This window comes from Dasypus novemcinctus, chromosome 15 (genome assembly GCF_030445035.2).
Source record: "Dasypus novemcinctus isolate mDasNov1 chromosome 15, mDasNov1.1.hap2, whole genome shotgun sequence".
NCBI lineage: Eukaryota > Metazoa > Chordata > Mammalia > Cingulata > Dasypodidae > Dasypus > Dasypus novemcinctus.
In genome coordinates, this window is record NC_080687.1 from 97,849,390 (window position 1) to 97,873,556 (window position 24,167).

The 24,167-nt window shown below is 40.5% G+C and overlaps 1 protein-coding gene across 1 annotated transcript; it reads right to left on the bottom strand.

The window, feature by feature from the left end:
* Positions 1 to 1,846: 1,846 nt before the first annotated feature.
* Positions 1,847 to 23,122, bottom strand: MED4 (mediator complex subunit 4). Its single transcript, XM_004472857.4, has 7 exons — positions 22,958 to 23,122; positions 19,503 to 19,569; positions 10,717 to 10,887; positions 9,213 to 9,270; positions 7,258 to 7,344; positions 6,572 to 6,703; positions 1,847 to 3,872 (listed from the first exon to the last, which is right to left on the bottom strand). Exons 1-7 carry the CDS (start codon positions 23,080 to 23,082, stop codon positions 3,700 to 3,702), a joined length of 813 nt encoding a protein of 270 aa, XP_004472914.1. The 5' UTR covers positions 23,083 to 23,122; the 3' UTR covers positions 1,847 to 3,699.
* Between the last annotated feature and the right edge of the window lie 1,045 nt (positions 23,123 to 24,167).

Genomic DNA, 24,167 nt, shown 5'->3' on the forward strand with positions numbered 1-24,167 from the left:
ATTTCTGTAAAAATGGCACCTGAGATTTTGATAGGGATTGAATTTATAGATCAATTGTGGGGACTATTGTCATCTTAACCATGTTAAGTCTTAAGTCCATGAACCTAGGATGTCTTTCCCTTTCTTTAGGTCTTTTTTTATTTCCTCCATTGGTATTTTGTAGTTTACAAGTTTTGTACAGCTGTGGTTAAATTTATTCCCAAGTATTTTGTTTTTGTAAGTGCAATTACTTTAATAATTTCCTTTACATGTTATTCATTCTTAGTGTCTAGAAATATAGTTCTAATCGGTTTTTAGTGGATTTTCTTTGGATCCTAAATACAAGATCACATCATCTATGACATGTTGTGTGTGACCCCTGACATGTGTGGCTGGCTTAGTGGTCAGCTAATGGTTGAAGAGATTTCCTTAAATGCTTTGAAACAATAAGTCTGTCAGCCTTTGTTGAGGGGCTCTGAGCATGTAAGGTGTGCTGTTGCCTTCACTACCAACTTGCACAGACCCTCACAGTCTGCCAGTAAGAGGTTAGAGACATCATCGGTATTTTCCTGTGTATGAATGCAGCTATAAGCATGGCTGTGGCCTTGCGGTCTCAGGAATGTGCCAAAGCTTTGCAAAGCGGCCTATGGATATCTTATTTCCCAGCTTTTCCTTTTAGGGTTTTCAGTTTCTTGTTTGCTCCAACTGTTATTACTATTTCAGGCAGCTGTGATATCAATCAATTACAGCTGATTGTTTTCCACAAAGGCCCCAGGGAATAGGTTGTTTACACAGAGCTCACTCTGCAGAAGGCCAAATGAAGACAAGACTTGTGACCAAGGGTTTCCAGGAAACTGTCAGACAGGTCACAAAATAGCCATTATTGGAGAACAGTATTTGGGGAGAGCTTCAACCCATTATGTCCCCTCCCATGATTGTGGGGCTTACTGGTTTTCAGTGCTTCCAGTTGGGAAGAAAAGAATGAGAACAAAAAAAAAAAAAAAGAATGAGAACAGGGCAAGCTGAGATGCCATAAAGCTTGGCATTCTTATAAGAGTTGAGTTCCGTGGCTTGCCTAAGTGCTGAGGCATACACTCCCTAGTTTGGGTTGCCATTTCCACCTCTCCCTATTGTGTAGTATCTAGCCACTTTCACATTTCTGGTTTGAGTTTCTAACCCTTTTATAGAAAAAGCATTTCCAGAAACAGTTATTTTGAAGATACCTACTTGGACATGCACAAAAACTCTAGTATTTTAAAACCAAAAACAAAATTTTAAAAATACAAATTTATAGTTGATTTGGGAGCACTTTATAAACTAAAGTTAAAACAAAAGTCTCTATGTATTGCTGTTGGGAGTTTGAATAACTTTCAGGAGAAAAGTTTGGATTATTTATCTGGAGTGGGCAGAATAACAGCTCCCAAAGATATCCAAGTCCTACTCACCGGACCTGTGACGGTGTTGTTACATGGCAAGGAAGAATTAAAGTTGCAGGTAGAATGAAGGTTACAGATGAGCTGACCTGAAGATAGAGGTCACCCTGAGCTGCCCACTTGGGCCCAGTGTAAACACAAGGGTCGTTTAAACATGGAAGAGGGAAGCGGAAGAGTGTAAGGGCCATGCGGTGTGAGGGACTCAACTGGCCATTTCTGGCTTTGAAGAAGCCAAGGAATGAGGGCAGCCCCTGGAACCTGGGAAAGGTAAGGAAAATTCCCTCTGGGGCCTCCAGGAACAGATGCAACCTTGCTGACTTGAGTTTAGCCCAGTGAGACCCATTTTGGACATGAGATCTCCAGAACTGTAGGATAAATTTGTTTTAAGCCACCACATCAGTGATTATTTGTTATAGCAATAGAAAATAAAGAACTTGAAAAAAAATTTTTTAATCTATCCTGAAGATAGAGATAAATACAAGTTTATATATATACAAAGGTTTCAATAGCCAAACAAGCAAACATCCTTAATGATCAATAATTAAAAAAAACAATTATGGAGCACCCACATAATGGATTAAAATAGCCATGAAGACAAATATTTAAATATCCACATGGAAAAAATAGTGTAATGAACAAAGTAAGGTTTAAAATTAGATACTGTATTATTCGACTCATAAAAATGAGACTACGGGAAATAAGTGGCTTTTACAGATACATCATAATACAGTGTACCGCTGCATTTTAAAAAATAAGAGATGATGTGGGAGAGGGAGGGGGTACATGGGAATCCCTCATACTTTCAATGTACGTTTTCAGTAATATAAAGCCTCTTTAAAAATAAAGTTTTATTATATTAAGAAAAGGGCAGGTAGCATCATTCTTCCAATTTCATTATCCTTTTTCATGATGCTTTTGGCTTTTCAGGGCCCCTTACCCTTCCACATAAATTTGATAACAGACTTTTCCATTTCTGTAAAAACAATGCTGTTGGAATATTTATTGGGATTGTGTTCATCTATAGATAAATTTGGGTAGAATTGGTATCTTTTTTGGCATTCAGTCTTCCTTCTAAGAACAAAGAAAATCCTTCCATTTATATAAGTCTTCTTTGAATTCTTTTAGCAGTATTGTGTAGCTTTTTGTTTCCAAGGTGGATTTTTTAAAATATAAAGAATATACATTAAATAAATGGTATCACTGAGTGAAATGCTAATGATTTTACTTTCTCTTTTATGCTTTACTATTTGTGCTAGGTGTTCCACAATGAATGTTCTATTGCTTTTGCAATCAGAAGAAAAATGTAAAAGATACAATACTGTCTAAAATTGATAAATCAAGAAATAGTGGTATAAGCCTATTATTTAAATATAGAGGTCAGCCAGTAGAAGTTACAAGTAATTCTTTGAGGGGAATTACAAAAAGAAAGGTGAGAGCAAGAGAATTGCTCTCCATTCCAAAACCTTTCATATAATTTGTGTTATTCTTAAAATCACACATCACTGTAGTGAATTTTTTCAATTATTTAAAAACCTCATTTTATATCTTCTAAGAAAATAGAAATCTGGGCCTCTAGAAACCTCCTCTAAGAAACCTATCAGTTGTGATTACTAGTTTAGATGTATCCATCACATCATGTTTATTCTTAGTCTAGAACTCTAGTTAAGTATGTATAAAATACTACTGGAGCTACAGAAATAATTTTCTACTTGCAGTGAAGGTATGTTTAAATTAATTTAAAAAAAAGAGTACAACAAAAATGAATTTATTTACAAAAATTACAGTAATTATAAATAGCATAAATTGAGACAATTTCTCCTGTTCCAGAAACATAAGTTACAGCATTCACTGTGAAATGAAGATTTTTGTTATTCTGAAATATGTCACATATTCAGTGATCCACTGCTTTTATAAAATGCTTTTCTAAATTCCAGGAGGACTATGAGTAATATACATGGGTTATTTCTCTTAAATCTTATTTCCAGAACTATGTACAAGCCCAACAAAACAGGAATAGAACAGGGTTAAGACAGCACTGCAACTGAATAATTTTTCCTTATCCAGTCAATTTTATTACTCCCTACATATGCAGTGGATGAGAACTGGAACCAGACTTAGGGCTTTAAAAAGCAAGCCCCTGTGACTTGTAACTGGTTGCACAGCACTGCTATAGTCAGTATCTACAGCTGGCTGTTCTTACGAGTCTGCAGTTTACAGTTCCCTGCTATTGTTTAAGAAATAACTGTACAATATTCACGTCTGTATGCTTTTTGTCTTCTATGCCTGCTTAGTCAGAGTCACTACTACTGCTTGAGGAGTCCGTTGACATCACCTCTACATCATCTTCATTTTCTTTATTATGCCCAGGAGGTTCCAACAAAAAGTCATTACTGTGATTTGGTGGTAACATATTCATTGACATATCATTTGACTGCCACGGATACTGTGGAGCAAGCACATCTGCAGGAAAGAAGCACATAAAAGAACATTTCTACTTATAATTAATTTTATTTCTTAATTACTCTTTCCTTAAAGCAAAAAAAAAGCCAAGTAACTATATATATATATTTTTAGAAGGCACCAGTGACTGAATATGTGAAACACGTGCTCAACCACTGAGCTACACCTGCTCCACCAAAATAAATATTTTTAAAAGCTAGAAATCAAATCACATTTGGCCAAATGTGAAGATCAAATTCATCAAGGAAAAGCACCTGGGAACCTGTTTTTTAAAGTATCCTACTGAGTAACTATTAAAAAAATTTACAATTTTCTTTTGCCAGACATTCACAATTATCAAATGTTCATGTATTTATGTACATATAAGCACATAATATATGATATACATATATCATAAGACCACATATCTTATTCTGTATATTATAAATAGGTAATAATATACTCCTATTTTAGGTTATTATAATAGATTTGAACAACCCAGAAGATACAGGAACTGCTATTGTAGATGATTCTAATCAAAGAGAAATTGATTGGCAATGTATTTTTTGTAAGAGATATCTTAGAAAAAGTACCCAAGTCACAGTAAGGTTCTATACTTCTATGGGGCAGCTGTAGCTCAATGGTTGAGTGCCTGCTTCACACCTAGGAGGTCCCAGGTTCAATTTCCAGTACCTCATAAAAAAATTTTATGGGAAGCGGACTTGGCCCAGTGGTTAGGGCATCCGTCTACCACATGGGAGGTCCGCGGTTCAAACCCCGGGCCTCCTTGACCCGTGTGGAACTGGCCCATGCGCAGTGCTGATGCACACAAGGAGTGCCCTGCCACACGGGTGTCCCCCGCGTAGGGGAGCCCCACGCGCAAGGAGTGCGCCCCATAAGGAGAGCCACCCAGCGCGAAAGAAAGTGCAGCCTACCCAGGAATGGTGCCGCCCACACGGAGAGCTGATACGTAAGATGACATAACAAAAAGAAACACAGATTCCTGGTGCTGCTGACAACAACAGAAGCGGACAAAGAAGACGCAGCAAATAGACACACAGAACAGACAACCAAGGCAGGGGTGGGGAAGGGGAGAGAAATACATAAATCTTTTTTTAAAAAAATTTTAAAAAGCAAACATTCTACACATCTGAAGACAGGGAACATGGTACATTAAAGGTGTACTAAAAAAAGGTAGAATTCAAAAAGGTCAAAAGAAAGAGACCTGGTATTAACTAGACAATTAACTGATTGGTGTGCCAATTATCAATCTATTGCCTCTCAGTTTCAAATCCATCCTTGGCCCTACTTTGTGATACCAGAGTTCAACCCTGACAATATCACTCTTTTGCCAGGTCGTACAACATTGAGCTTTATCAGTAGAGAAAGGACTGTGAGGAGAAACAGCCTTCTTTTCCTGGTTCCCAAGTATCTTTTCCTTCTGGTTCCTGCAGAGCCTGGATGGTGCACAGAACATCAAGTGGTGCTCACTTCACCCTCCAGCCGCTCCCAGGAAGCTTTACCAGTACTTCCACAGGGTGATTTCCCAACAAGACTCCTGGCACCCTCAAGGGTAATTTCCTGCTCTCCGGCTCTGGCCTGTGGCACCTCATCTAACTTCTCTGCCATCTAGTGAGCCACAGCCAACCTCTTCCAGTGAGGATGAATATCATGGGGTGGTACTCTAGGTTTGCCTCTCCCTTGGATATTCTACTATGGTCCTAGATGGAGTGCCTGCTTCTCATGTCGAGTTTTCCTATATTTTAAAAATAGCTCTTTTACCATTTAGTAGTTAATGCCTTGGAACAAAAACTAATACTTCTATAAATTTCCCTTGTTTAAACCACAATTACAATGAGAAGAATAAGGAGTTATCCAAGAAAACTAACATGTAGTGTACTCAGTGGATTGCCTAGAGTTTGTACTTTATGTAGCTAAAAGAAAGGATGCTAATAAAGTATTTTTAATAGCACAGGGACATCCTTACAATGTAATTTCAAGCAAAAGATGCAATATATACAGCACGTTTTTACAATGTAAGAAATCCAGGAAAAAAAAGATGCTAAAATATTATAAATGACTAACACAGAAAGGATAATGTTTTTTCCTTTTGAATGTTTTTTTCCTACGTTCCAAATGTTCTACCCAATCAAAACAAAATAAGTCCCCTACGAAAGATAAAAGATGGGGAACTTAATAGAAAATAAAAGAATAGCACAGGTCTATATGAAAACCTTTTAAGATTAAAGCTCAGAATGAACTGAGGCTCACAAAAATGCTAATTTACAAAGTTTTTTAAAAGTCTATAAAAGCTATTTTTACTTATTTGGTTTCTTAGGGGTTGTTCAGCAGTGTGCTCACTTTATTGGTATTCTTTAAACTGAACATATGTATTTCTTAGATTCTTCCGTTTATACAACATGTTTCACAATGTTAAGAAAAGCTTTTTGTGGAATAATACTAGTATTAATGATAAAGAGAGGCCCAAAGCCTGAGGAAAATGGCATAAAATTACTAAGAGGGAGAGAGCAGCCTGCTCTAATCTCATTGCATCTAGAAGAATCTTTAAACCAGAAATAAAGAACAGTATAAGTTGGCAGAAACCTATCTATTAAAAGGATTTGGATTTGGACCCTCAAATTTGTTTAATAGCCAGATAGCCCAACAATGTCATGTCTGAAAATCCTTATCTTCGAAAACATGGTTCTAATGACTATTACCTGGCAACCTGCCTGCGGCAAGGGCATCTCCTGGTAAATGACCATTCACACCATTGGTGGAAGGATTGTTCATCTGACCCAATAACCCACTTCTCATCTCTAAGTCAGTTGGGTATGGTCTTCGTGGGTCCCCTAAAAAACAAAGACTGCTCTTAATCCAACCATATACAAAGTAAGCATTCATGACTTCTCCACGGTATCATCTTTAGTTCACTCTGAAAACCTCAAGTTACACCTTCAGTTTGGAATATGAAGGTCACCTTATCAATTAAGAGCCTAACATACTAACTTTAAAAATACATGCATGTTTATTTATTTTCTGAATAGTAATATACTGTTATCTGTAAGAAAAAAGATGTAAAAAAAGCCTATCATATAAGCAGACATGTTGAAAGGCAATTTAATAAAACTACAGTGATTTGATTCTTCCAATTTACTTGCATTCCCTAATTAAAAAGTAATGATATTCTGAGGTATGAGAATAGATTTTGACACAGAAAACCAAGTTTCTAAAACCTATGGCTCATATTATTATTTATAAAAGATTAAAGATATGAAAATACATGGCAGATATTTCTAAGGATAAATATATTCTATATTTAAATCTGTTTTCTTTTTTGTGTGTATAGGCTCCCAAGAGATTCCTAAAGCACATATATCTAGCATAAAAGAGAAGTTATTTTTACCTGGAACCCACGTCAGTGGGGCACACACAGCATTACTTGCACTAATCCTATGTGCATACTTAATTATTTCTTCAGAGGAGATAGCACCTGAGAGTTAAGAGAAAAGTAAAACATTTTAATCCAGTAAACACATTTAAAAGTGCTATCATAGTTATACATCAGATTTAATAATCTCAAAGTAAGATAATCCAAGTCACCTACCTTACCCTCACACCACCTGCATGTATACTGTAAATTAAACTTTATATCTTTCCAAACTAAGGAAAAAGACAAGCATTCAGAAATCAACTGACATAATTAAAGAGCCAATTTGAGGGAAGTGGCTGTGGCTCAAAAATCAGTTGGGCTCCCGTCTACCACATGGGAGGCCCTGGGTTCACGTCCCGGGCCCGCACACCGCAGAGAGCCACCGGCCCACAAGCTCCGTGGAGAGCCAACTCAGCAAGGTGATGCAACAAAAAACGGAGACAAGTAAAAAAAAACACAGAAGAGCACGCAGAGAATGGACACAGAGAACAGACAGCAAGCAAGCCGCAAGGGGGTGGGGGCGGGTAAAAAAAAAAAAAAAAAGAACCAATTTGGGACACTAGCATTATAAAGATCAATAATCTCAATTCACAACTATATTAACTACTATTGCTGTTCTGAAAGTAAGAGTAAGGACAAATTAAAAAGAGGAAATAGAGTGGTTTATCTTCCTATGCTGTTCACTCTATTATGAAAAGCACACAGATCACACAGTACACCAATGAACTGCTTAGCATTGCCCTAAAGCTCGATGTAAAGTCGACTCAGAAAGATGCCTACAAAATAATCAGTAGGTGAAACAAAAAGTTAAGCTGCTAAATAATACATATAGTGTATATATGTCACTGGAGATTTGCTTATCTGTAAATAGCCTATTGCTCCTTTGGAAAAATAAACCAGTAAACAAAACAAACAGAAAGGCAGGCTGCTGAATAATATATATAGTATGACCTGATTTTTGCTTAAACATATATTTACATGTATACGTATTGTTCTTACTCTGTGTTTGTATTTATGTTTATTATGTTTTCACAGACCTAGAAAAAAAATCCGAAAGGATACATAACAAACATCAACAGTAGTGAATTCTGAGAAAACAACTCACTTTATACTTTATACACTTTAGTGTTTCAATATAACAGGTTTGTGGGTGTGTAAAGAGTTTTGAAGACTAAAAATAAAACAGAACCATGGTCTAGATTTCAGATAGCCTGCCTCGGTCACCTCTCCTAGAGATTTGTGTCCAGCCATAGAAGGTAGCCCATCTCTCAAGAGATATTGGCTGTTTTTCATTATTTAACAATCAAAAAGGAGGTTGCCAAAGAAACAAAAAAGGAAGAGAAAAACCAGGCATTAAGTTTGAGATGACTAAATGTAAACCTTTATTTGTGAATCATTAAAAGCAAGTAGCCCAAGTTTTAATTATAATTCTGACTTTTTGCATGCAAACTAAAAGATCAAAAAACAGCCCCCATGGAAGCCTTTGGAGAGGCCCAGCGGGGTATGAAGGCATGCGGGCCTGTCCACACAAACGTGCACACATCCTCAGCCCTCCCAGGCCCACGCTAGGTGCCCAATGGAGGTTTCCTGTCTTATCCTTCAAAACCCAAATCAAATCCCACTTGCATCCAGCCTTTCTCTTTCTCTTCTTCCCAAAATTTTATAAACCACTGCCTTTATTTCATGTACATATCTATAAATTGCCTTCTACTGTGGCTTTTCATAGCCTTAAAAAAGATATAATTTTACTTCCCTAACAATATCTAGCATAATACTAGAACATAAGAAACACTTTTTGTTATATGATATAATGAAAATTTAAAGGAATTTTTTCAATGGCAGCAAATGATTACCAATAATACTCTGTTCAGTTTCTAGAAACCAAAATTTAGACTTTTCAGGTTATCCAGTCTTCCCATGGTACTAACCTTTTCTCGCTTTTTCTATTGATTTGAGTTTTTCTTTTGCTTGGTAAACAGCTGTTGCCTAGTTTAAACAACATTAAAAAAAAAAAAAAGAAATATAGTTTATTTTTAGGTATATTAAGTATAGTTTTTGGCTTAATTCACAAGATCATTTACCTCACAGGAACAATATGCATAATTTGGAAATCCCCACAGTGTACCTGTAATGCTCTGGATATCATTTACATCACAGGTGTATTTAGTGCAAGAAATATTATGTTCATGAATCAGTCTTCCATTCACAAATCAGTATTTGGAAACAGTACAAACTGGTTTGTTTGTTTTTTTTATGTCTTCTATCGTTAGCATGCAGAAGAGATCCAACCAGGCACCACCACAAAAAAGATCCTATTCCTGCATCTAGTTCAAAAGTTTGAGTCAAAGGGTAGGATAAAATACTTAAAAATATTTTTTCCCTGATTTACAAGATATATTCATGGACTGACATTCATTTACACATTACCTGGATTCTTAGTGACTGCTATCATGAAAACAGCCCCCACATCCAGGAACAGGAGGGTAAAAACGCTAATGGAGTTAACACGGCACGCGCACATGCTGGTCTACAAGTAGTGGTCAAGAGTAAGGGGCCACACGGATCTAGCCAATGTGGCAACCGTAAGCGTGGGACAAATTCCACCCTTGCCTCCTGTCTACTCTTCTGTATTTTCTGAACATCACATCTTTTGATAAGCAAATATTACTTTCATAATGAAAATCAGATATTATAAACATATTTTTTAAAAGGCATTTACTTCGGGTTGATTCTTCAGTAGGGTTAACTATGTAAACCACTGAGGCTTCTATTTATTCCCCTTGAAGCCCATTTTGACAGATTTTTGAAAGGGTTTATCGGGGTAAGGATGCCAGCACTGTCTGGTCCATAAGAGACTCAAACTCAGCTGTTTCTGCAATAACACTACATAACAATTCGACTGTATTTAGTGAAACAACTGGGCAAATAGCAAATAAATTGCCTCTTTGAAACAGTAGGCCAAAAACAGCAAAGGAAAAGACAGGGCCCTTGTTGGACACACACCCAAACCTCACCTTGTATAGGACAGAAGGCTAAATAAATGTAAATTTTAATTAATTTATAAAACTGTTACTTATTTTTACTGATTCCAAATATTTAAAAAACTGAAGTAATGATTTAGACTATTAGTAACTGAAAATTATGTCAGAGCAGGATAAAAGTAAAACTCTTCATCTCTAAAATTCAATACTGTGAAATATCTTTCAATTATGAAAATATGGTTCAAAAGTACTTCTTAATTTTAAGATTATCTGAAAACAATAAGTAACAAAGGGAATAGCCTTTTACTTAACTAAGATTGTCGATGGGCTGCCATTTTTAGACTTCCAAAGCTCAAGTTTTCTCCCCTTTCAAAATTCTGATAGGTTTATTGTCAGAAATAGATTAAAAAGTATCTCTTTTCATATTAAAAACTAGCCTCTGTTAACTCACCAGTATTTGTTCTGCTTCCTTTAGTTGTTTCTGTAGTTGCTGAATATCACTATCTCTCTTTTCAACTTCTTTTTCTAAAACTTGCATTTCATGATGGATTTTTCCCTGATTAACAGCCAATTTCATTAGTTCTTGAAATTCCCCATCTCTGTGAATTAACAACTCCAGAATCTGTCAGATAATAGTTGATTAAATTAGACAACAGAATACTGAAAGGCTAATTTTCATGAAACAAACACTCTGAATGTGAAACAGCTAGGCTATAGAAGTTTAACATTTCAAAATATTTTTAATCATTAAGAATAAAAATAGCTTACATACATTATTTTGGAAAACAGATAAATGTCAAAAAGATATTCTACATTTTCTAATCATATGCTTTCTTAAAAAAGAAAACAAACTAGTCTTTCAGAATAAGGATTGGGAAACGGATGTGGCTCAACCGACTGGGCTCCCGTCTACCATATGGGAGGCCCTGAGTGCACGTCCTCGGGCCTCCTTGTGAAGGCAGGCTCGCCCATGCCCGTGGAGAGCTGACGGCCTGTGCCCGCGGAGAGCTGGTGCAGCAAGATGACGCAACAAAGGGAGACAAGCAGACACAGAAGAACACGCAGCGAATTGGATACAGAGAGCAGAGAGCAAGCAAGTGGCAAGGGGGGAAGGGAATAAATAAATAAAATAAAATAAAAATTTTTTTTTTTAAAGAATAAGGATTATGCCAAAATCAGTAGGTTTGTTTACTTCCCAGAGAAGATAAAATAAAAGTTTATCCTTAAAAGTATACTGTGGGGAAGTGGATGTGGCTCAAGCAGTTGGGCGCCCACCTACCACTTGGGAGATCCTGGATTCAGTTCCCAGTGCCTCCTAAAGAGGAGGAGGAAGACAGTGTGCTGACGTGCTGAGCTAAGACAACAGGATGATGATACTAGACAATGCAACCAAGAGACGAGGAAACACAAGGAGAAACACAACATGTGGGAGCAGAGGTGGCTCAAGCCACTGGGTGCCTCTGTCCCACATAGGAGGATGGGTTCAGTTCCTGGTACCTCCAAAAAAAAAAGAGAAGATGAACAGACACAAAGAGCAGACAGCAACTGTAAACAATGGGGTGGGGAAAGGGACAAGAAATAAATAAATAAATCTTTTAAAAAAACAAAACACTGTGATGGAGTTTCCCCCCAAAGTTTGGTGGTTAAGATGATTTTAAAAAATAAGAATGATCTCAAAGACCAGTAAATAAATAAATAGGGGCTATGCAGATATGGCAAAAACCATGAAGATTAAAAAGCACAAAATATAAAGTCTGGGATTCAAATGTCTAGTCTTTCATTTACTAGCAGTATGACACAGAGAAGTTACCTAACCTCTCTGACCTGTTTCTCATTAGGAAAAGGATCAAACTGTAGTGTCACTGCAGTATAAGATTGTAGAGGGTTCATGTGAAGTACACCAGAAAGAACTCAGTATTAAAGCTGGCTGCCACTCCAGCACCTACAATCTGATTTATTGGACTTACCACACTCAGCTAAGATGGAGGTGAAGAAGGACAACCACCACACCATGGAGCCTAGAGTGATTACAACTGAAAATGGGAGGATTGCATCCAGCATCCAGGTGGAATCTGAGCCTCCTCTTGACATAGAGGTGCAATGGACACAACCAATCCAGTGTCCACATAGAAGAGGTGGAATTGGATTGGGAAAAGGGGACATAATGGACAAAGGGTATGGGGAAAGGCAGGAAGAGATGAGAGGTGGAGGCGTCTTCGGGACATGGAGCTGCCCTGGATGGTGCTTCAGAGGTAATCACCGGACATTGTAAATCCTCACAGGGCCTACTTGATGGAATAGAGGAGAGTATGGGCCATGATGTGAACCAATGTATATGAGGTGCAGAGGTGCCCAAAGATGTACTTACCAAATCCAATGGATATGTCATGATGATGGGAACGAGTGTTGTTGGGGGGGGAGAGGGGGGGTGGGGGGGTGGGGTTGAATGGGACCTCACATATATATTTTTAATGTAATATTATTACAAAGTCAATAAAAAATAAAAAAATTAAAAAAAAAAAAAAAAAAATAAAGCTGGCTGCCACCGCCACCACCATTCTCAGAATTAAGAAGCAAGTCTAGTCTGAATACCTTTATATTATGTAGTGAATAATACTGCAGAAAGGAAATAGCTATAAAAACCCAGAATTATTTTAAAAACTATTTTTCAAAGTTTGTTAAGGATGAAAAAATAGACACAGGCCTTGTCAGTCAAGTTCCTTTACCTCCAATTTTTATAGGACCTATCCTGATACAACACACAAAAGACTGAACTGTGGGGAGTGGATGTGGCTCAAGCAGTTGAGCTCCTGCCTCCCACATGGGAGTCTCAGGTCCCAGGTTTGGTTCCCAGTGCCTCTTGAAGAAACAAACAACAAGTAAAACAAATGAAAAAACCAACTCAGGGAAGCTGATGTGGCTCAGTGGTTGAGTGCTGGCTTCCCACATACAAGGTCCCAGGTAAATTCCCATCCTGGAACCTTAAAAAAAGAAAAAGACTGAGCAGCAACCACTGTCCATGTACTGAGAATATTTGTTTTAAATAACAATAGAGGGTAGTGGTTGAGCACCTGCTTCCCATGTACTGCATGAAGCTCTAGGTTCAATCTCTGATACATTCTAAAAAACACAAACAAAAAACAAAACCATACATACAAAGAAACAGAAATCTTCTTTAAAAAATATATTCTGTTTTTTAATAGACCTATACTCCCAATTATTCCCAAGTCTCAGGAGAAAGCTAGATTTCCATTTCTATAAAAACTATATAGAAGAGCTAATAGCCAAAGAAAACAGTGCCATGAAAAATTCCCAGTTTACACAATTTGACCTCATTTGTACACTACCAGAAATTAAGATTCTCTTTAAATTTTACTGTTCAGTGGAGGAAAAAAACTTACTCAACTGCAGTCAGAAGACACAGGTTCTAGTTCCAGCTCCACCATTAACCTCTAACTCATTTATAACTCAAACTTTTGGGAGGTTAAACTAAAGATCATTAAGATCCTTTCTAACTCTAAACTTCTAAATGAAAGTATGAATACTCAAATAAAATAGTGGCTAGAAAGTTTTCTAATGGGTGCATCTCTCTCTAATATTTAACAGTTTCAATGAAAAACACAAGAATCCACACGTATTAAGTACAAAGTACAATTCAGAGAATTGTGGGTTCTTTTTTTTTTTAAGAGTTTATTTTTATTTATTTATTCCCCACACCCCCACCTCATTGTTTACGCTCACTGTCTGCTCTTAAGGAGGCATCCCAAACTGGACCTGAGACCTCCCATGTGGGAGAGAGTGCTCAATTGCTTCAGCTCCATCAGCTCCCTGGTTGGTTGTGTCTCTCAGTGTCTTTCCTCTTTGTGTCTCTTTGTTCTGTCATTTTGTTGTGCCAGCTTGCCTTCTCCAGGAGGCCCCAGGAACCGAACTGGAGACCTCCTTGTGGTAGGCAGGAGCTCAATCACTTGAGCCACACCTGCTTCCCTGCTGGTTCTTAAAACGTGTAAGTAGCTTAGGGACATCATAGTTACCACCTTCTGAATAATCTTCCTTGTGTGATTTAATAAATGCCTGGAAAGTAAGTCAAGCTTTGCACATTTTGCACAAATTCCTACCTAATCCCACAGGTAGGAAAACTTTATTATGAGGATCTGAGACTATAATTTTTCTACTAACGTAACACATTTATCTCTAGGCACTTTCTTGCCATAATCTATTCATCTCCACTTTTAAAAAGAGGAAATGAGGGAAGGAGATGTGGTTCAAGCAACTGGGCTCCCATCTACCATATAGTAATTCCAGGATTCGAAACCCAGGGCCTCCTGGTGGGAAGGCAAGCTAGCCCGTGTGGTGAGCTGGCCCATGCAGGGTGCTGGCCCACGTGGAGTGCTGCCCTGTGCACGCGGAGAGCTGACACAGCAAGATGATGCAACAAAGAGACAGAGGAGAGAAAATAAGTGACACATCAAACCAAGGAGCTGGGGTGGCACAAGAGAATGATCGCCTCTCTCCCACTCCAGAAGGTCCCAGGATCAGTTCCTAGAGACACCTAATGAGAATACAAGCAGACACAGAAGAACACAGAGTGAATGGACACAGAGAGCAGACAATGGAGGGAGGGGGGACAAATGAATAAATAAATCTTTAAAATAAAAAAAAGGGAAATGACTGCCCCCCCCATATATATAAGAACATATAAGTGCAAATTACAGAGAAGGAAGAGTATTCATTCAATTTGTCTCTTCTCCACCAGCTGCAAAGCATCTCTAAACTAGGTCCTCCAGACAGAACACTGACTTTCACTGATAGGATAACTTTTGGTCTTTTTTCTTAAGAACAAAATGCAAGTCAATTTAGTTCAGTGAAAACATACTAAGCATCTAAAATGGGCTAAGCAAACTGCTGAGATCTAATGAGAAGACTTACAAAGAACTTCCAAAACAATCATACAACACAAGGTAGAATGTGCCCTAAGAATTATAAACATAAATATTATATTACATCACATCATATTATATTAAAGGGAAAAAAGCACCTTCAGTTTAAATGGAGAGGCAAGGGTTGAGATCAAGAAAGGAGGCAGGGAAGCGGTTGTGGCTCAACTGATAGAGCGTCCACCTACCATATGGAGGGCCCAGGGTTCAAACCCCAGGCCTCCTTGACCCGTGTGGAGCTGGCCCATGTGCAGTGCTGCTGCACGCAAGGAGTGCCCTGCCATGCAGAAATGTCCCCCACATGATGCCCCATGCGTAAGGAGTGCACCCGCAAGGAGAGCAACCCCATGCAAAAAAAGTGCAGCCCCGCCCAGGAGTGGTACTGCACACATAGAGAGCTGACGCAGCTAGATGACACAACAACAAAAAAGTTTCCCGGTGCCACATGACAAGAATGCAAATGGACACAGAAGAACACATGTGAATGGACACAGAGAGCAGACAATAGGGGGAAAGGGGAGAGAAATAAAAGAAAAAGAAAAGAAAGGAGGTAGAATTTCTTTAAGCCTTCAACAACCAGTGAGACTTAGACTCAGTGAGGGGGGCAATGGCATACCAGGTATGATGGTTTTAGGGTCATGTGCCAACTGGGCTACGTTATGGTGTCCCACGGTTTGGTCAAGCAAGCACTGGCCTGATTACTACTGTAAGGGTACATTATGGGTTTAAATCACCACTCAGTTTATTGCATTTCTGATTGATTACATCTACAATCAACAAAGGAGACTGACCACTACGGTAATGAGAGAAATCTCACGCAATCAACTGAAGGCCTTAAAGAAAGAAGTGATGACTTCAGTAGCCAGAGGGAGAATTTCCATCTCCACTTCAGCCAGCCAGCTTCCTCTGCAGAGTTCACTGAAATCTTCCTTGAAATTTCTTGCAACCTGTCCTAGAGAATTCAGACTTGCCAATCCCCATGGTCATGTGAACCAAATTCTGTAATAAATCTCAAAATATTTACACATACATATCCTGTCCATTCTGTTTCTCTTGAGAACCTAGACTAATACTAGACAAAAGGAAAAGCAAAAGACTAGGAGAGTTTAAGAAAAGGTAAGTTTCACTACTTGGTTGGTGTGGAGCAGCACTATCCCACAGAACTTCTGTCATGATGGAAGTGTTCTGTTGAACATGGCAGCCACTAGCCACATACGGCTCCTGGACATTTGAATATGGCTGCTGTCACTGAGCAAGTGAATTCTTAATTTTATTTCATTAAAGTGATACAGTCACATGTGCCTAGTGGCTACCACATTGGATAGTGCAAATATAGAGTACATAAAGTATACAGTGGATTCATAGGTAAAGATGGGAAACGTAGGTTGAAGCCACCCAGTGGTGGCCCTTGAACACCAACCAGAACATAATTCACGGGCAACGGGGAGTCACAGATTTCTGAGCTCTTATGAAATGTAATCAGCACTGCTTTTCTCGAAGAATATTAATGAGCTGTGGTATAGGGTTCTGGAGCTGGTAGTCCATTCATTCGACTTGTGTTTTCTGAGCACCTATTCTGTGCTAGAACCTATGGTGCTAGAAAGAGGCATGTGATAAATATTGTAAAGGTGGGCTCTACAGGCCTTCCGAATTGACTAGGTGTGAGATAAAGGAAAACAATGAGTTAACGAGACTCCATGTGGTAGAGTAGAAGTTCATGGAAGATGGGCGTGTTCTCAACAGAAATAGAAAAGAATAAATGACAATTTCCACCACTTTTTGTAACTTACTTATAAAACTTTTAAAATTAGCAAAAGATTTTAAAGACCATCAATCAGAATTTATATCTCCAATTTCATGCTCTTACCTTTCCATTTCAACATATTTTAGACTGAAATTACCCTTACACTTTATTTTGAAAGACATTTAAAGAAAATAAATGTGAATTAATTTTCATAAATTTTATTTTGATGCATGCTTGCTTTGTTATGTCTGGTCATATTACATCCTAAAACTTGAAAGACAGTAGTTTAGTTCTGTTACTAACTAGTTCCTTAGGCACATTAGAACAATTAAGAAATATGCACAAAAGTGCTCTGGGTTCCTAAAGGAGGTGTAGGGGCAAAATATTACTCTGACATTGTTCCTTTCAAGTTCTTGGTTGGTGGGTTCAGAGGGAGATAGGGAGGGAGGGAGGAAGAGAGGGAGACCAACCACTAGATCCTCAAGCAGGGGAACTTTAGCCAATAAACATTATCAGCTCGGTTTAATTTTATATTCCATACTATTAAAAAACAAGTTAAGCATTTTTTTAAAAAGTTAAATGCTGGGAAGTGGATGTGGCTCAGGCAATTGGTGCCCGACTACCTGGATCCCAGGTTCAGTTCCCAGTGCCTCCTAAAGAAGATGAGCAAGACAGCAAGCTGATGTGACGGGCTGGGTCAGGGAACTGATGCAACAAGAAGACACAATGAGGGATACGGACTTTGGCCCAGTGGTTAGGGCGTCCGTCTACCACATGGGAGGTCCGCGGTTCAAACCCCGGGCCTCCTTGACCCGTGTGGAGCTGGCCATGCGCAGTGCTGATGCGCACAAGGAATGCCGTGCCACGCAAGGGTGTCCCCCGCGTGAGAGCCCCATGCGCAAGGAGTGCGCCCGTGAGGAAAAGCCGCCCAGCGTGAAAAGAAAGTGCAGCCTGCCCAGGAATGGCGCCGCCCACACTTCCCGTGCCACTGACGACAACAGAAGCGGACAAAGAAACAAGACGCAGCAAATAGACACCAAGAACAGACAACCAGGGGAGGAGGGGAAATTAAATAAATAAATAAATCTTTAAAAAAAAAAAAAAAGAGTGTATAAATTAAAAAAAAAAAAAAAAGAAGACACAATGAGAGCACAACAAGCAGGGAACAGGGATGGCTGAAGAGACTGGGCGCCTCTCTCCCACATGGGAGGTCCCAGGTTTGGTTCCCAGTGCCTCCCAAAGAGAAGACGAGCACACAGCAAACAAACACAGAGAGCAGACTGTGAGCACAAACAACAATGGGATGGGGGAAGAGAAATAAATTAATTAAAATAAATTTTAAAAAAAGTTAGGGGAACCAATGTGACTCAGGGGTTAAGCATACAGCTTCCCACATCGAGGTACTTAAAAAAAAAAAGGCCCCAGTACTTAAAAAAAAAAGTTCAATGCTTATCCACCACCCTGTCATTAAAGTCACAATTATCCATCTACCTGAAAGTGTTACCAAGAGGAAAAAGATCCGAACACCCCACTTAATTTTCATTAGTGTCTTATCAGGAGAGCTAGGCTGGCAGATGTCGCTCTTTCTTCCTCAATCTCTGGGCCCCTCTGCCTCTACTTCCTTCATTCAGTCTTTCCACCTTGACTGGCCTTATATACAATCACACCAAGGCACATTAGAATTTACTGAGTTTAAAAACTACTAAGTTCCCATTTTTTGTTTTAAGAGCCAGCTGTCTATTTTATATTGTCCCTTTTCTGAAAACAAAACAAAACAAAAAAACCCTAAAAGTTAGCAGCTTTTGCCAACCTGAGGCCTTGTCTGATCTTCACCCTCCACTTGCTTTAAGGAAATTAATCATTGAAGAAAACAGGTTTCCTAACGCTTCCCTACTGGGAGTCCATCAGATTTCTATGACCGCATACCAGGTCATAAGATGAAACTAGATAGAGAAGGGGCAGAGGATGTGGAGAAGAAGTTTATTAGCGACTGTCTCCCATCTTTTATCTTCTTTTAAAAGATTCTTTCTAATCATTTTCTCCTGAAAATTTCTGAACAGAAAAAAAAAATTGTTCACTTAAGGAAATGAAAAGCACAGGAAAGTGTAAAGAAAATAAAAACTACCTGTAAACTCAACACCTGTGACATAATCTCTATTAATAATTGTGTTTTCTTTTTCTTTTTATTTCCATTCATTTTTCAAATTACATTAGGTGAATCAGCCAGATACAAAGGACTAAAGTTTAAGAGAGCATTAACTTTTTTGGTTGTAAATGTTATAATCTCCATTTAACAAACCTGTTTTGGTTAATTCCAAAGACAAAAATCAATAAATGTGTAACATTAACCACAACTGTAAAAGAAAATGATAAAATATTGCTTAACCTTCAGATAACTATTTTCCTCTTAAACACATTATCTTAAGTAAATGAGGCAAAGAAAATATCAATTTATCCATGACTTAAAGTTTCCAATCTTCCTGTTCTCACACAAAGTAAATATAAATAGGAAGCTTGCAGATATTATGCATTTAAAAAATTTTTTAAAGAAACTACTACCTGGTTTTCCTCTCCAGGTTGCAGCATCTTTTGGTTTCTTGAAATTGCCAACATTTCTATAAGTTCCCTGAAAGAAAAAAAAAGAACTTTGCAAAATAAATACCAAAGAGGCTTCCTTCAGTGATTTCCACCTAGCTGACTAGCTGGATTCCCCAAAGCCCTTCAACCTCTGTGAAATGGCAGGGCCCCCACAGCGTGGCCCTCACAGCCACGGCCCAATGGCTGCTCTGACTGTAGACTTCAGCCCAACCATTTTGCGGCACTTTCACCAAGACACAGGTGTTTGTCCCCAAATCTGTTTATACACGTTTTACTTATTACTATAATTATACAAATTAATATCCACCCTACACAGCTGTCAATGAAATATCAACCAGGAGGAAAGTAAAAAAAATTAGAGTCTAAATATGATCGACAAGCATTTAAAAGTTCTTGTTTCCGTTTAAAGAATCAAACTAGATGCTGTAAAAAGTGCATTATGGGGAAGCAGATGTTATCTACCAGATGGGAAGACCCGGGTTTGATCCCTGGGGCCTCCTGGTAAAAGCATGCCTGAGCAGCAAGCCAGTGCCCACGTGGTGAGCCACACAGCAAGACGATGATGCAAGAAAATAGAGATGAAGAGGAGAGTCAAGGTGAGATGCAACAGAAACCAGGAACTGAGGTGGCACAAATGACAGGGAACCTCTCTCCACAGTGGAGGTCCCAGGATTGAATCCTGATGAATTCCAGAGCAGAAAATGAGAAGACAAAAAGAGACAAAGATACAGAAGATCATACAGCTAATGGACACAGACAGCAAAAACAACAGGGCGGGGGGGAGGGAGAGAAAAAAAATGTACATTATGTGTATGGTTTATTCAAGAAAGACTCAAAGGAAATGCCTTTGTCTTACATCAGATCAGGGGTCTCTGAGCAAAGATAAAATACTGACTAATAATAGGTCAAGTATATTTCAAAATACAATAGGCAAGATTTATTCTAAAGCTATCAAGAAATGCTGGCTACAGAAAAGGTAGCATGAAGAGTGAAAGATTCACCAAGTTGGAGGTAGAGGGGCAATGGCACTGATAATGAGTAAGTATGGCTGGTTTTGAGGATGGGGAGCACTCATGCTGGAGTGAAAGGTATGCTAGGGCAGAGCATGTGGCAACACATGAGAAGAGAGTGAATTGAGAGGATGGGGAATGGACTCATATAGTGAATTAAAGTAAAACAGGGGAAGCAGACATGGCTCAAGCAATTGAGCACCTCTTTCCCACATGGGAGGTCCCAGGTTCAGTTCCCAGTGTCTCCTAGAGAAGGTGAGCAAGACAGCAAGTTGGCGCGATGGCCTGGTGTGGCACACTGACACAACAAGGAGATACAAAATTGAAACACAATGAGACAAAACAAAGCAGGGAGTGGAGCTGGTTTAAGCAACTGAGTGCCTCTCTCCACATGGGAGGTCCCAGTTCAGTTCCCGGTACCTCCTAAAGAGAAGACAAGCAGACACAGAGAGCACACAATGAATGGACTCAGAGATCTGACAGCTAGTACAAACAACAAGGGGAGGGGGGACAAACAAAAATAAAATCGTAAAAAAAAAAAAGTAAAACAGGGAAGCAGATGTAGCTCAGCCAGTTGGGTGTTCGCCTACCACACAGGAGGTCCTGGTGCTTCCCAAAAGAAGATGAGAAGATGCTGCTCCCAGCGCAATGAGCTAGATGCCGCCCCTGCCACAATGAAGCAGATGCCACAAACCAGCAGACACCAAAGCCTGCGGGGAACGGACGTGCCTCAGGCCACTGGGCACTCGCCTCTCATGTGGGGGGGAGGGGTGCACCAGGTTCAGTTCCCAGTGCCTCCTGAAGAAGACAAGTAAACAATGAGCAGACAAAAAAATTAAAAAAAAAAAAAAAACGAGCAGACAGACAAGAAAACCATCTGGAGGGGACTAAATAAAGAAAAAATAAGTAAATCAAAAAATCTTAAAAAAAAAAAAAAGTTAAACAGAGGTTTTCACACTGTCATGATGCCTCAGCATCACCAGGGCCATTAGTAACACACGGGGCTTTGCGTCGTCATGATGTCTCCGCATCTTGGTCAGGTTCCTCAATGACCATCACTGACACCTACTTACACAAAATAAACAGCTACTCCCTTTCCTCTCTGCCTCCTACCTGGTTCACACCCCCACAAAAATCAAATACAAACTTGCCAATCACCACCCTTGACTGACTAACCGCTACGGCTCCACACCTTTACCGCCACAAAGGCACAGTCCCCAGGCCCACTTTAATCTTTGGCTGCCCACCTGCTTGGTTGAGCCTGTACCTCTGCTGTGTTCCCCCAAGTGAGCCTAGTGCTCCTTTCTGTTCTAGGACCTGCAAGCACTAATACACTTTATCTTTCCACCATCTCTGGTGTCACCATTCTTGCCTTAACAATACACCTAGTTGTATACTAAACTAGGGCATTTGGACTTTATCTCATCCGACAGTGGGAACCTACCAAATATTTTAAAGCAAAGAAGAATATGAGATGCTTGTTTTAGAAACATAACTCTACTCTTGGGCAATATAGAAGAATAAAGTACAGAAGCATGAAGACAAGTAAAGTTGTGAAGTGGCTTCTTTAAGAAATCCTAGTGACAGCGCGCATGGCAATGAGGACAGACCTGAGCAACATTTTAAGAAACACAACAAACACAATCCAACGCCCAAGTTAACGTGAGGCAGTGAAGGAAGGCTCCACCTTGGCAGTACCATTAAGGACGACAGAATACGGAGAATGACAACCAATCTCCTACCTCTAGCCCACAGGATACGCTACATCCATCCCAAACAACTTGCAATTCCACCACCAAGGACGCATGTTCATGTTCCCGGGCCTTTGCATTTGCTCTTCCATCTTCTTGCCGCCTAGCGAGCCTGGTGAACTCATTTTTCCTAGCAGCCCTTTCTCCGGGAAGCCTTCCCTTACTATACATGCAGTCCGTAGAGGCCCCAGGTCCTCACAAGAGCCAGCAGCACACGCCTCTGACATAAACAAGCTCCGTACCACAGTCGCTGTTTACACGTCGGCCTCTCCCCCGACACTGGGTGCCTCCAAGTCGGCAGCCAGGTTCCGGGTCACTACTACAGTCTTCCTAGAGCCTGGCACCCAGGGGTCGTCCCATAAATCCTTGCTGAGTGTCGGCGGACCGAGGAGCTCGGACCGGGTGGTGTCTAAGGCCCGCTACGGCTCCGGGAGTCTGGAGGCTCCCGACTCACCATGATGACTAACATGCCCTCTGATGGGAAACAGCGCGGCCGCGGAGTGCTGGAGGGTGGCAAATGCCACCTTCCTGACACTCGTGCGCTGTCTACTGGAGTACGCGCCGGCGTTTCCCGAACGCGGCCCTCTGCAGCCAACGGCAGGAAGCGGCGCCAGGGCGGGCTCGCTCAGCCCCGGGCCCCCGCCCGGCGGCTCACCTCGACAGGACCTCCAGGTCGTCCAGCGCCGACAGCAGCCGCTCTCGCGTGCTGTTACCCCCGGCCGCTCCGCCGCCGCCTCCGGGCCGCTCCCTCTCCTTCTCTGAACCCGAGGAGGCCGCCATACCGCCCTTCGGCCAGCCATCGGCGCCTGGAGACGCCGGAAGTGACGCGCTCGGGAGGTGGAAGGAAGAGTCACCCGGACGAGGCGGCGGAGTGCGGGCCAGAGCGCCCCCTGCGGGCCGGGAGGTGCCCTGCGGGCCTTGGCGCCATCTGCTGGACCAGCGAGGGCTCCTTAGGCCAAACGCTGGGACGAGAGCACAGAGCACTGACGAGCCTTTGTTTTCCCATCCCAAGCGGGAGGCTCGGACTGACCCAGAATGAAATAATTGCCCACCTCCTGTGTCAGTTTCCTCTTCTAACCCTCCCGTCCTGCCTTTCCGGGGAGGCTGTGGTTTACGTGGAGGGTGGGCTCGTTTAACCTCTGCACAACCATCAGTCTTCTGAATTGTGAAATTGGAAGGATAAATGATTTTACTAACCATCTTGATTTGCTTGAGCTTCCTTTTTATCCAGGGGATTGCAAAGAAGAAACAGAGGCTGAATGAACTTGGCTGACATACCAGTGATCCTTTGCGGTGCTGATAAAACCCCTGCCCCTGCCTGGAAAGAGGGACCGTAACAGAGAAATCAGGCTGACACCCGCAAAGTCCACTGATCTTCACCAGACAGCCACAATCTGACACCAATATCTTGGCTGCTAATTAACGAACTGGGCCTCAAGGACACCCGGCCAGGACAGTCCACATTCCACCCTCAGTCACGTAGTTCACATCACCCTCCACCCTCGTAGCTTATGCAGCTTACCACCCAGGCCTCCCTCACCCCTCCCCACTCCCCACACCTTCCCTTTGCCTCAATCAACCGTGTAAGCTGTTCCCCCAGCTCACCCTTTAAGCAGAAGCCTCTTTTGATGCTGCTCCCACATTAATACAACTTTAGCTCAATAAACTTTCTCCACCCCCTCCTCCTTTGTTTAAGATTTATATTATTTATTCCCCCTCTCATTATTTGCACTTGCTGTCTGCTCTCTCTGTGTGCTTGTCTTCTCTTTATGAAGCACTGGGAACCAAACCTGGGACCTCCCATGTGGGAGAGAGGCACTCAGTGGCTTAAGCCACCTCCACTCCCTTCTTTATTGATCTCTCAT